A 13,175-nucleotide genomic window follows, 5' to 3' on the forward strand; every position below is an offset into this window, starting at 1 on the left:
CGTCGCAAGCTACATATAATATTACGCGAAAGATACGCGGCCTGGGAATTGCGTGCGCGTTCGCTCGCATGTGTGTATGTTGGTGTGCATATAGACGTTAGCTAGCCCCCGATTCCCTCTGGGTGTTTGCTCGCCCGGTTGAAATGTTCGACGATACGTTTGTTCAACGCTGCTCGACGCTGAATTACACGTATCGTGCGTCGCGAATTTTGCGCCCTGGAATAATGTAAACTGCGGCCCGTGCGCGCTTTAACATGGAATTTCGAAAGAGCGTCGGCAATGTGCGGCGCACGTTCCGCTATCTGCCTCGCTTATCATAATAATTTGCAGAAAAAAGCGCGGCGTATCGATAGCGACGTTAATAAGCGACATTGATGGGAGGAAAAAGAAAGAGAGAATGAGAGAGAAAGAGAGAGAGAGAGAGAGAGAGAGAGAGGGGCAGGGAGTGGGTAGGGGAGGGATAGGAGGGAGGAAAAAAGAGAAAAAGACGGAACGAATCGCCGCTGGCTTAATATAAAGTGCTTACTCGCGTAATCCGATATCGATGATCGGCCGAGGCGCCCCGTGTTGATTCTTTCCGCTCTCTGCGCTACGCTAAAAAGAACTGTGCCCCGCGGGCGTCTTCTCGCCGATTTTTAATAAAGGGACTGATATTGCGTTTCGCCGCGACGGGCTGCGAGGCCGCCGCGACTTTTAACAGTCGCGATTTACGTAGCGGAAAAAAATATTGAAACGCTGTCCGTCCGCGAACGGGTGCAAAAAGGCCGTCGTCGAGCGGGAAAACCGCAAACGCGCGCGCGTGCGGAAAGTGTCGACGGTTAATTAAATATGCACGTGCGGTGTGTAGCGTGTCGCTAATTGATTCGCCAATTACGCAACAGTTACACGTTAAATTGAGCGAAAGGGTCGTTCGATGAATTAATAAGATTGTTTCTGATTATTCACAAAAGGGCTCTCTCTCTCTCTCTCTCTCTCTCTCTCTCGCTCTCGCTCTGTTCCATTTCTACCGGATATACTTAAATTCGGGTCTCTTGATTTTTCAAAGCAATTTGCTAGGACGTTGGTCGAGGCAATTCGGGACATGTGTCTTCGATACGAAAAAAAAGTAATAGTTATATATTTTCTTATTTTTGTTTATCGTATTAGTGCAATATTTAATAAGCACTATCAAACATAATAATAATAATAATTATTATTATTATTTGGTAAAAAATGCATAAAAACAGGCGTCATATAATCTCAAAAAAAAAAAGTTGAAGGCGCAAATTTCGCTTTCTAGCTGATAGAAGCAATATTAAAAATCTCTCAATAATTAGAAAAGTAAGATAACATTTAGAAAAAAGGTAAGCGTCTATATAGTTGCATTTCATATCGAATATATCTGATTAAAATTATTTCCTCAAGTTTTAGTAATACAACCACCAGTAATACTATTATCTAGACTAGATTATTACTAGATCTTTTTTAATGCGTGTGCCTTTCAGAACAGGTTTTAGATTAGAGATCTTCGAAATTAGAGGTTGGACACTATTGTTTTGATTCATTATACTTTTCAAGGCTTACTTAAGGTAGAACGAGATAAATATATGCATCAGCCTTATTCTTCTATCTTAACGAAGCTGACGAGTTTATTGGAACCATTCAATTATAAATCTCTTTATCTCTTAAAAATGTTAATTTAATTTCCCTCAAGTGTTACATCTATAAATTTGTTTATTTATAGATTTGTGAATTAAATTCTATTAAATATATATCATAGTATTTATAGTTTTTATACGAATTATGTTATTTCGATTCCTTAAAATTAATTAATATAATCTTACGGACTCAACGTTAGTAACTGTACACGTTTTGTCAGTTCCGCAGGGTTAAGCAGATTCTGGTTACTTATCGTGGAACATGTCGGAATGAATTCCATAATTCTCGGAATTATTTCGTTCTCCCTAGAAAACACAATAGAAATCTAGGAAATAATTCTGATCGGAATCCATTCCAACTTGTTCCATGATAAGTGCTCTGAAAAATATGTGACGGATCAAATGTATGCGTCCGATCTCTGACTTGAAAAATCTCTCGTCTAGACTAGATACTAATCTGGACAAAAGCCGTGTTTTGCATGCAGGTTCTCTAGTCGCTAATCAAAATCACGTGAGAAAGAAGGACATACGTCTCCTATTTTTTTCTCTTTCTGTTCTATTTTTTACCTCTTCCTCTCATTTTTTTTTCACTCAGAAATTGTTAAAACATAGCGGATCAATCAAAAGTGACTGTTTTCGTGCCTCGACTTCGATTAGGGAGTCTGTTAGTCGAGACTCGAGGCTCTGCAATTCTGTTAAAACACGAGGAGGATGTAGATATAATCTCTTTTTATATACGCTATCTCATTCCAAGTTATACTATGTTACGTTCTGACTTACTAAAGTTGACAAAAACGGCGAACCAATCGAAAGTTTATCTCGTAGCCAGACTCTAATATAGGATCTCTAGTCTTAAATCTTCAGACAGCGCGTACGGTAACAGACTTTCCAACCAATTTCGAAGCCGAACTGCGACGCGCGAAACACTTCCGCGTACTATATACGATTTCAACGGTGATTTCAGCGGAGATTGACATTCTGCAATCCTGTTCCGCGGATTCCAATCTCATATTTATTTATCCGGACGAATTATCAGACATTGCCGCCGTATCGACACGACGCGATGCGACTAATGCGTGCTATCTTTCCGCAATAATCAATAGGATTGGACGACAGGTATATTGACGAATGGACGCTTACTTGACATCTGATGGAATTCGGGTACGTATTGCTCGCTGTCCTCGGTTTCGGAGCTGCTACCTACGCGAAGGAGACATCATGTTAGTAGTATAATTTGTGATAAATTGAACACATATATTTTTTTCTATCGATGGAAGATATTGAAACAAAATTCTGAAGCAGACTCATTTTGTCAGTCGAGTTCACTCAAAAAAGTGATGTTGCAATTATAGCGAAAATTATCTAGTACAAAAATTAATTAAAATAGACACATTTCTAGCAAGTACTACGTTATTGGATATGTATTACATCTAACCATATAGATGACAGAGATAGAATTTAGATTTGTGCTGTAAATTCTATGCGTACGATACATAATGTTCTATCAGATACAAAAACAGCAATAATTCTTGCTGGAGCTGAAACGTCCCGCTTTAGTGTGTTGTAATTTAAATATATACATTTTAATATTAGATTGAAACAAAAGTTCGTTTAAAACACTATTTATATTATGTCTATAATGTTTTTTAAAAAAAATTAGAAACTGTACCATTCGACAGAGCAAAATTTGACAGCTTTAAGTTTCTTTGAATTATGATGATTTTTAAGGGAGCAATCAAAGTTAAAGTGCTCTTTTTTCATATGAATATGCAAAACTTTGAAATAAAAATGTTTCAATATCTTAAAGTTGACATTTCAAACTACAAAAGAAAAAATAGTCCAGTTGTCCAAAGAGTTTACTTATTGAATAATCCGAAAATGACTTTTTTTTACAGTGCATAAATAATAAAATAAGTATAAATTGAAAGTTTATTCTATTATTTACATTTTAAATGTACTTAAATGTATTTAAATTTACGATGCATTTTATCACTGATATTACGTTACGAAAAATTATATAACAACTAATTATAATATTAAATATTTTTGAATTTTATATTAATTACATTTTTTAAATATTTTTATAATAATATATTCATATTATTCAACAAAAATTATTTCATTTTTAATATTTTTAATAGTTCGTAAAATTTTTGCAATGTAAACGACAATTAATTGAAAATAAAAAGATACAATTTTTTTAGCTGCAAAATGAGTTATACTCTACACACATGAGTCTTTCGTTTTAAGATAAATTTCCGAAATATTCTTGTAGGGAGATACATGAGAATGCAGAAACCGTATAAAGTTTCTTTATGAAAAGAATATAGACTATTATTTAGCTATAGGTTTCTAATATTTTAAAGAAAAATAAGCGAAGGATTCTATTGTGTGTAGGGTTTATTATTTTTATATATTTTATATATATTACAATATATATATTTAATAAAGTTGCAGCTTGAATTTTGTAGCGCTACGAATTTTTATGCACGCATGCCAATACTTTGACATCTCATGATTGCTTCTTCTATTGATCTTTATCATTTTTCACAAGAAAGATTTTGCTCGAAAATATCGAGCTTCCGTCTCGCGAGTAAAATCATCCCCCCCTTTCATCATCCGTTATATTACATCCATCGCGTATTACATCGCAGTTGGGCATGGTAATTAAAATTAATGTTCCGAGTGAATACTGGCTGAACGTAATTATCTTCACTGAAGGCTTAGGGCTTTAATTTCATGCTACATCTTTAAATTCTAAAAATCAATACCAAGATTTCGCGACTTTAATAACAATCTGATTCTTGATAAATTCTATTGAGTCCATTTATAGCGTTATTATTTTATAAAATATTGTAATTGACGATGCAAAAAATATTTAAGCTTTATTTAACATTATTTTTATACTCATATTCTAATTACATAATTTGTATCTAATAATAAGAAATAAAAGAAAATTATCTTTTCTCATAAAGTAGAGATCTCAATAATTGATGCCTAATGATTAAAAAATCAACAATATATTTGTAATTATTAAGATAAATTCAATTATTAAGAAGTATTTATAATATAAATATTATATAAAAAACTAATGCAAAAAATAATACAATTTGACTAAATTGTGGATAAATATATTTTTCTCTTTATTCATTTAGAATTTACGTTTTAAAATATATTTTTTTATGTTCACTCATTCATAAATTTTGACAATAAGAAATCTTAAATTTCAATTTAATATAAAATATTTAAATAACAGAAAATCACATTATGTTAAATTAACATTCAAATATGTTAAAAATTCAACACAGAATTTTAACAAGGATTTGAATAGACGGTTTCTAATATAAATACAAAATGTTTTTTATTATGTACTCATCATACTGAGTCCTACATAATTACTTTGATGTATGTGGTCCAACAAAATTATTTTTAAATCTATATTTAACTAAATTTTTAGATGCTTCAACAAAACTATTTATTCCATCTATGCGGAATTATACAACAATAAAATTTCACTTAAATGTTTTTTTTTTTAGATTTATACAATATATTTTTCGATCATTGACAGAACAAAGTTTCATATGGGTACTAATTTCTTTTAGAATGCCATTTAATTATTAATTAATAAATAATAATATAAAACTCGTCACATCTTAATTCTTATTAGCTTCGTTATTAGACATTTATTTTATTATACTTGCTATGTGTATTGATTGAAACTTAATTATGTGTAAAGATATCATTTTTGTATTACGACTACTTTCGGGACAAAGAAACAAAAAAAAAATCGCCCGAACAGGGACTCGAACCCTGGACCCTCAGATTAAAAGTCTGATGCTCTACCGACTGAGCTATCCGGGCTAATGGTTTCGAGAGACTTAAGTCACTATTAACATCGAATGCAGAACGTGCACAATGGACAATTTTATTATTACAATATTATTATAGTGATTAATTGAAGCATTATAATATACGTGTGCCAAGAAAATAAAATTTTGACTGCAGCACACTCACCATCTTGCAACCAGGTTTCTTGCCTGTAGCCTTGTGGTATGTACAACTCGCTCCCTGTAATCAAAGTTAATTTTTTGTTAATTTGTTGTGTAACAACACGCATTAATTAATCGTGCTATTGATCACGAGATAAAACAAATAATGGGCGGGACAGAACGTAAATACATTTGTATATGTGGAGCAGATGTACAATATGTCGGGTGATATTTGCTGTAGATTGTCACGTGGTGATGCGCTTTCGTTATTTTTGATTAATTATATTATTGATATGCGTATTTATATTCAATGCAATCGATATAAAAAGGAGACAGATAGTTCTTTAATATACTTAGCACTTTCGCGATGGAAAGAAAGGCGCGCCAGTCCGAATCTGAGATCAACGAGATCCTTGCCGAGGACAAAGGGAGGCGAAAAGACCGCCTGAATGAATCAGAGGCAAAAACAAACCCTTCCGCGTGAACGGGCGCATAAGAATGCTGCCACGGTGAACTGGGGTGCGTTTAATGGGCCTCCAGGATTCGCCATGGGTAGCCACTCGGCGGTAACCTCGTTTCGTTCCATGACAAAATCCCGTCCGACGCGAATCGAATCTACTTATGCCACAGCTCATTGCTCGGCTATAACGATACTCTCCTCAGCAAATAAGACTTCTCTCGAGTGTTCGCAATGTCTTTGAATGTCGCATTAAATCCCTGTCGCTCGCGACAAATTTACGATCGCACAGATTACACGTATCAACTACGTGCTCTACGAGGAGAGAACGGGTTTGCTGAAGTATATAAAAATTAGATCAGAAAATAGATCTGAAAATAATTACGTTGGACCATCAAGGTAATTATATAGAACGCTCGAGCATGATGATACTGCTGCAAAAAATTTTGACGATTAAATAATTTTATAATAATTATAGTGAGTAATTTTACACGGGCTGTAGTTTTGCTGAAGTATCTAAAAATTTATAGCTATAAAATAATTTTGTTGAATTATTAAAATAATTATACGTATATATAGGATGCTTAATCAGTTTCTAGAAAAACATTTTGCAGCATTGCTAATCATGTTTGAGATTTTTTGACACAATTATTTTGACAGTTCAACAAAAAACTCATTTTTAGATCTGTCCATCTACTTAGATATTTATGTACTTCAGTAAAATTATTCTTTACATGTAACCTCCAACGAGCCAATACATGTCGACATTAGCAAATATACACACACATGATATATATAATTATTCATATTAAATGCATGATTAAATTAGGCCAATACTTAACGAATGTGTGCAAAATTGTCATATACAGTAGTCATATCATCTGAAGAAGCCTTAATAAAGATATATTTAGACAATTTGAAAGAAATGGGGGGTGAGTAAGACTTAGTTGATGTAAATCGAAGAAAATGTGTAATACCTTGTTGAACTGGCCACTGATTGTTCGTGTAAATTTAATAGCTGGCTCAACGAGGCATTACACATTTTCTTCAATTTATATTTACACTAATTTATAATTAGAAGTAAAAAAAAAGTTTTTTTATTAATTTTTACAAAAACGCACCATTTTATGTATATTTCCATCGCATATATATCATTCATGTAATTTTATGTATTCTTTTACAGTTTAGCAACCAGCTCGAGCATCCACATAATTATTTTGATGGCACATCATAATTATTTTCAAATTCTGTATCTGGCTTAATTTTTTTATATACTTTAGCAGAATTCTTTTCGTATAAATATATTGCATAAAAAACTTTTCACAATTTTTACTACTTTTTACATTGTAATTTTAATATGAACGAGCTTAATTAAATTTTGTAGTTCGGAAACATTATTCTACCTCATAGAAAAGTTACAACGCCGTTTCCAGATACGCGAAATGTGAAAAAGACGAACGAGAGAGATAGACCGAAATAGTAAGGGAGAAGAAGGAAAGAAAAAGAGAGAAAACGGGGAGCGATCAGCAGTACTTTCATCCATCGCGGCGGCGTTTCAATATTTCTGAATCGTCGTGTCGAAAAGTGGATCGAGCTGGTGTAGGGAGGGGACGTAACGCGATTATGATAGAGAAATTGCGGCATTATAGGCAGTGATTGAGTTAGGTGGAGGTGGTCCATCCCGAGCGAGCGGTGGCTTCACGCCGTGGCGTGCCAATGCTAGATATAAAGTGTCAATCACTGCAACCAGACGCTGACTGGGGTTGTTCGGCGATTCTCTACGATGGAGATACTAAGGAGGGGGCTATGAAGGATTTTACTGTGAAGACGTCCCAGGGAAGTCTTTGCGGTGATAACACGTCACTTATTGAATCTCGTATCAAGGAATTGATGTCACGTTTCTAGGTCAAGGCTAGGATACTCGCCTGGAAGAAGACTCTCGTCGCGAAAGAGGATGAAATTATCGTGGTGCAAATCAGTCCGTAGTTTTATCGCGAGGACGTCTTTCATTCTAAAATCTAAATCTCAGTTGAGTAGCCTAGCTATATACAAAAGCAGCTATGTCTAAAAATATTAAAAAATTAGAATCCATTTTCTGGAACCCTTGAATTCCTAAAAGTGATCTAACATGATCAATAATACCGATTTAGTAATATTAAATCAGTGAAGAGAGAAAAGTAGATCTAAATTGCAGAAGGAAGTAAATTATCTTTATTGTTTGTAAGGAGAAAAATAAAGATATAATTTCCTAAATCTCCTACTGTTGCAGATATGGTTATATCCATTAGTCATATTTAATATGGCAGACATTTTGTTCCAAAATAGCTAAAATTCTTCCTCCAACATAGTTCAAGTGTATTCTATTTTAATAAAAATTGTATTTCTTATATCAATATTATACACGTTTTTTAAACGGAAACAATGATGACAAATTTCTTCTTAATTAAGAAAAATCTATCATAACTTGGATAAGATAAATTATACAAGTTTATTCTCACCAAAAAAGTTTCAAGTGGATATAACGACTTTTATCAATGGGCTACTAACTTAAACTAAGAAAACTCTCTTACACTAAAGACTCTTAAACTAAGAAAAGGTATTTACTTTTAAAGTAGAAGATGTCGATTGGGGAAATTGAAGAATCAAGATATCATCGAATTGTACGAATTGATGCCAAGAAAATACTTGCGTCGATTACTGAAAGTTTTCGTATATCTTTGGCGCTGAAAACACAAACGCGTTGTCGAGCGAAATGTCGGCCAGCTATTTAGGAAATGTTGTCGGGCCGAGTAATTGGCAAGAGGAGGTACTCCGAGAGCAGATTGTCTCGGGCGATGTCACACGATGCAACCGCGTCTCGCCGCGACCTTTGGAAAATAATGTCGTCGTTGATGCGACTATATAAAGATATCGACTCGGCTGCCTGCGAGTGACAGGCTCTCTTCGGGGGGTATAACTCACCCTCCGCTTCTCTCCTTGCCAGCGTTTCGTTTCGGGGTACACGTCCCTGCACGTGTTCCTAAACGTGCCCTTTCCTATGTGTGCGCTTCTCCTTTCGCGGTCGACGCTTCGTCTTCGTGTATCGAATGCCTCGCCCGATGGAAACGCGACGTCTCCGAGCCGCGACGATATCAAAGAGCTTCAAAGTCGAACGGGGGAATCGAAGAATCGACCGGTCTCTACTCCTCGCTCACCTTTTCCCTTGATTGCACCCTCGCAAGTTCGTTAAGAACGTCAAGTTAAAATGTTAAGGTGATTCGGATATTTTGGTATAGATGCACTTTCTCTTAGAAAATGGTAAACGTTGAATGGCGTGAATCCTCTTCGTTCGTATGGGTTTTAAATTGTAAAGCGATTGTCAAACGCTGCCGATTGTTAAAGAGGCCTTTATCAACGAACATCCCACTTACCAGTGTGCAGCTTTTCATTATTCGCGGTTTGAGATACTGGGTAGTTAGCGGGGCAATATTCGCCGGCTACCGTCTGAAGTGGCTCGGGCAATCTGCCAAATCCGTTTCCAGGCTAGAAACACAGGAAAAAGAAATATGGATTACTACAAGATACAGAGACTTAATAATATTCAAATAATATTCAATGTTTCCTTTGAGAACTACACGATTACGGATAATCACCAGATAATCTAATGTATTCTCCTCTTACTTCAATAGTAACACAACTCGAAGAATGAAATTTTCTAGAAAAGGGGAAAAACTATTTTTTTAATGTGATGTATATATATGTATAGAAGATTATTGACTAATCGAATAATATCAGCAAAAAGAATGCAATAATCTTAACACGGTCAAATGTAATTTTCCTTTAATCCGGAAATAGTCATGTTTACTCAACTCATTCAATAACCCAAGAATTACGGTTTTTTTTTAGCTGTGTCATGTTTGAAGTAAGGAAGCGATATTTGTTTGTCTAGTTTGTTCCGATATTATGCAATAGATGTTAGACGAATGTGAAAGAGAATGCGAGTGATTTCAGAGAGTGATTGTGAGACTCTCAATATAGGAGCGCGCGAAAGACACAGTGAGAAATAGAGGATGAAGGGTAAGAGAAGGGCAAGAGGAAGACATCCGGTGAACGATTGGACGGTTTCCTCCTTGCGGGGCAATCTAGTGGTAAACTCAGTTACCGGTTTTGGGATTTTCGATAACGCAGACGTTGCCTTTGATTCCGTAAAATTTGACTACAGATTATGGGAGCGCGAACTATCGTATTCGCGAAAAAAATCTCACGCGAAAAAGTATTCGAGAGAGACTCGATCACGTGGGAAATTAGGTTCATAAAATGCTAAAACAATTAAAATGTCGAACTGTGTACCGAAAATATTACAATATATACAATGTACAACATCTCCCATGTTGGATATCTCTGATAGAAAGTATATTGATATTAACGAGCATCCGGCGGAGTCACGCTGCTCAAAGTTTCATTATTTGTTCATAATTTCTCCTCGAGATTTTCTTTTGATCGCAATTAATCGTCGTCCGCAATTAGTTGCCGCGATGGCACGGCGCCTATAATCCATGCGCTTCAACATAAATTTTAATTACATTCACTAATACCGCCTTAAATGTTTAATACGCCTGTCAATCCATTATGTATATATATTTACTGACGCAAAAACGATTCGCGAGACACGTAGAGTATTTCAATTGCGCACGAAATAAGTATTAATATTCTGTATGCATTAATTTAATAAAATAGAAATACTTGTATTTTTCAAATTAATTTTTAAAAATCTGTCCAGTATTTGTAAGTATAATATTTAGTAGATAAACGTATCTCTCTCTCTCTCTCTCTCTCTGTAATACTTCAACGATACTTAATTAATGCTGAAATATTATACTGCGTGATACTTATAAATAATATATCGAGACTATGCTGATTAATCGTTCTTTACAATGTTGTCGAACTGTTAAAAAAAGTATTTCGTTTTTGTGACTATAATTGCACGATAAAATAATTATCTATAATAATTATAAAAATTATTAAAGATAAATATATTATCTTTATATATATATATACATAAACACATATAATTTTTATTCTAACATTATAGCAATAATAAATACTAATAATAGAACTTCCAACCATAATTATTGTATTATGCAATAATAAATCACAAATACGAAAAACATTTTTCTTTCAGCGCACGAAAGAAAAATGTTCTTCCAATACCGGTGTTTTTTTGCCGAGTAGGATTTAACAGCGGATTGATCAGGCAATGACCCGTAAGTGGAAGGCGCAAACACAGGACCAACCGTGTACCATTTGATGTCTCGTAGCCTTTCCCAGCGGATGTCGTTTTAGACGAATGCATTCGGCACGCGAGTTTATATATGCGCGCGTTTATGCCTCTCGTGAAAACGAGATACCCACGACGGCCACGACGGATCGAGGGAACGCCCCGTCGTTCGCGACGAGGTTGTATATATGCAGGGGTCCTGGCACGGCACCCCAAATCCACGTTCTCCCTCGTAGTAATTGTGCACTTCGGTTCGGTTTATAATAAAGTCATCGAGAGCGGACGACACGTCGTCAAACTGTGTCGTCCCTTTCGTGATCACTCGACGGACTAGGAAGTTATATTCTGGAGATGAAGTATCGAGACAGTGATAAATGGTTGATAAAAAAGTGACTTTTAGAGGGAGAGATTCAAGATAAATTCTAGATTCTGTAATCCAAACCAAAACTGGTAAACATGCATAAAATCTACACTACAAAAATTTTTGATACGTGTAACTATAATAATAACATTATATTGGAATTATGATTATTATCGCTGTAATGTTAGTAATAAAATTTTATTTATAGTGTTACGTGCCAGAATATTATGAAAAACATTTGAAAAAAATCAAAATACAGCACACACGTAAAATTAAAATACGCGAATACTCATTAGCTAAAATGTTACAACACTTTTTTCGATAGGAAACTCAGCCTTGCTCGTAAAGCGATTGAACGTAAATGATTAGATTCATAAATAAGAACCAATCGCTCGGTGAGTAGATTACATTTCGGAACCCATATCTTAAAATTTGATGGGAATTAAAAATAGTCTAAAGTGGACTCACAAAATGGAAACATTTTCAACAATCCGCATTTCATGTGTGCTCTTTAGTCAGCGAGCAGATAAAAGGCGGCCACAGTTCCTTCTGCTAATTACGTGTCGATAATGGCAAGGATGGTCAATTTTATCAATCACAGGCGAGAACTCGGGTTACTTCGCCAAGAAAGTTTCCCTGCCGTCTTCCTACCCTTACGAATCGCGAAGATAATGGCAGTGGTGAACACTGAAAGGCGGACAATGCCTGGCGAGAGGCCGGGTGTGGAAGAGATTTCGAGATTAAAGAACTCGTCGCACTGTATCCAAGTTTATCAGCTAATTGCGTCCCACAACGCGTTGCAAAGATCGCGCTGGAAGAAATTTTTATAATTTTTATAATTTTACGTTTTTCTGCATCGATCTCAAGTGTCGGTTTGACTATGAAAGTAACGCTCGAAAAGTGCAACGTATAAAAATATTATTTATAACATATTATTTATCTTATTATAAGACTAATAACATCAACAAGATCATGCGAGAATACACGGAATCTAGTTTAACCCTCCAAAGTTGAGGGTGGGTTTATTGGATCCCCTCAATTATAAATATCTTTGTCAAAAATGTCGAACAATTCAATTCTCTTTACGTTACATTTGCAAATTTGGATTATTCTTATTAAAATATTGAAATATATTTAGTATTATTTTTTTCTTCTACAAAAGCTTGTCATTCTTGAAATTAACCTCCCATAAACTACTCTACATTTCACCACTTATAATTAGTCAGATCATTCAGGAGGGATGATTGTGTTTTTCCAAAGATTTTTGGGGTTTGACAAAATCTAAAAAAATTCTGGTACACTCTTTCAACTTTTTTAGGAATACTATATAACTCGGAACAGTTTCCACTTTTTTGCTGAAACTTGAGACAAAATCGGCAAAATAATTCAAAGTCGAAAACTGGTCTTATAAGTTTCCAAATTCTCGAGTGGTGTGCGGAGGATTAATTAGTGTCTTTTAATTAACATAAATTAA

General features: G+C 34.8%; 1 protein-coding gene and 1 non-coding gene across 2 annotated transcripts in view; both read right to left on the reverse strand.

Annotated features, from left to right (window-relative positions):
- LOC108754173 overlaps nucleotides 1-13,175 on the reverse strand; it is a 34,732-nt gene that overhangs the window by 18,867 nt on the left and 2,690 nt on the right. The window contains exons 2-5 of the mRNA XM_018496294.1: nucleotides 9,494-9,605; nucleotides 8,688-8,717; nucleotides 5,652-5,705; nucleotides 2,778-2,837 (exon numbers count right to left, since the gene is read on the reverse strand). Of these exons, the coding sequence (XP_018351796.1) occupies nucleotides 2,778-2,837; nucleotides 5,652-5,705; nucleotides 8,688-8,717; nucleotides 9,494-9,605 (256 nt within the window). The remainder of the gene's footprint in view (nucleotides 1-2,777; nucleotides 2,838-5,651; nucleotides 5,706-8,687; nucleotides 8,718-9,493; nucleotides 9,606-13,175) is intronic.
- Nucleotides 5,426-5,498, reverse strand: Trnak-uuu. The gene has a single exon. It is a non-coding gene; the product is annotated as a tRNA-Lys (tRNA).

The sequence above is a fragment of the Trachymyrmex septentrionalis genome, unplaced genomic scaffold (genome assembly GCF_001594115.1).
Source record: "Trachymyrmex septentrionalis isolate Tsep2-gDNA-1 unplaced genomic scaffold, Tsep1.0 scaffold78, whole genome shotgun sequence".
In the NCBI taxonomy this organism is placed as follows: domain Eukaryota; kingdom Metazoa; phylum Arthropoda; class Insecta; order Hymenoptera; family Formicidae; genus Trachymyrmex; species Trachymyrmex septentrionalis.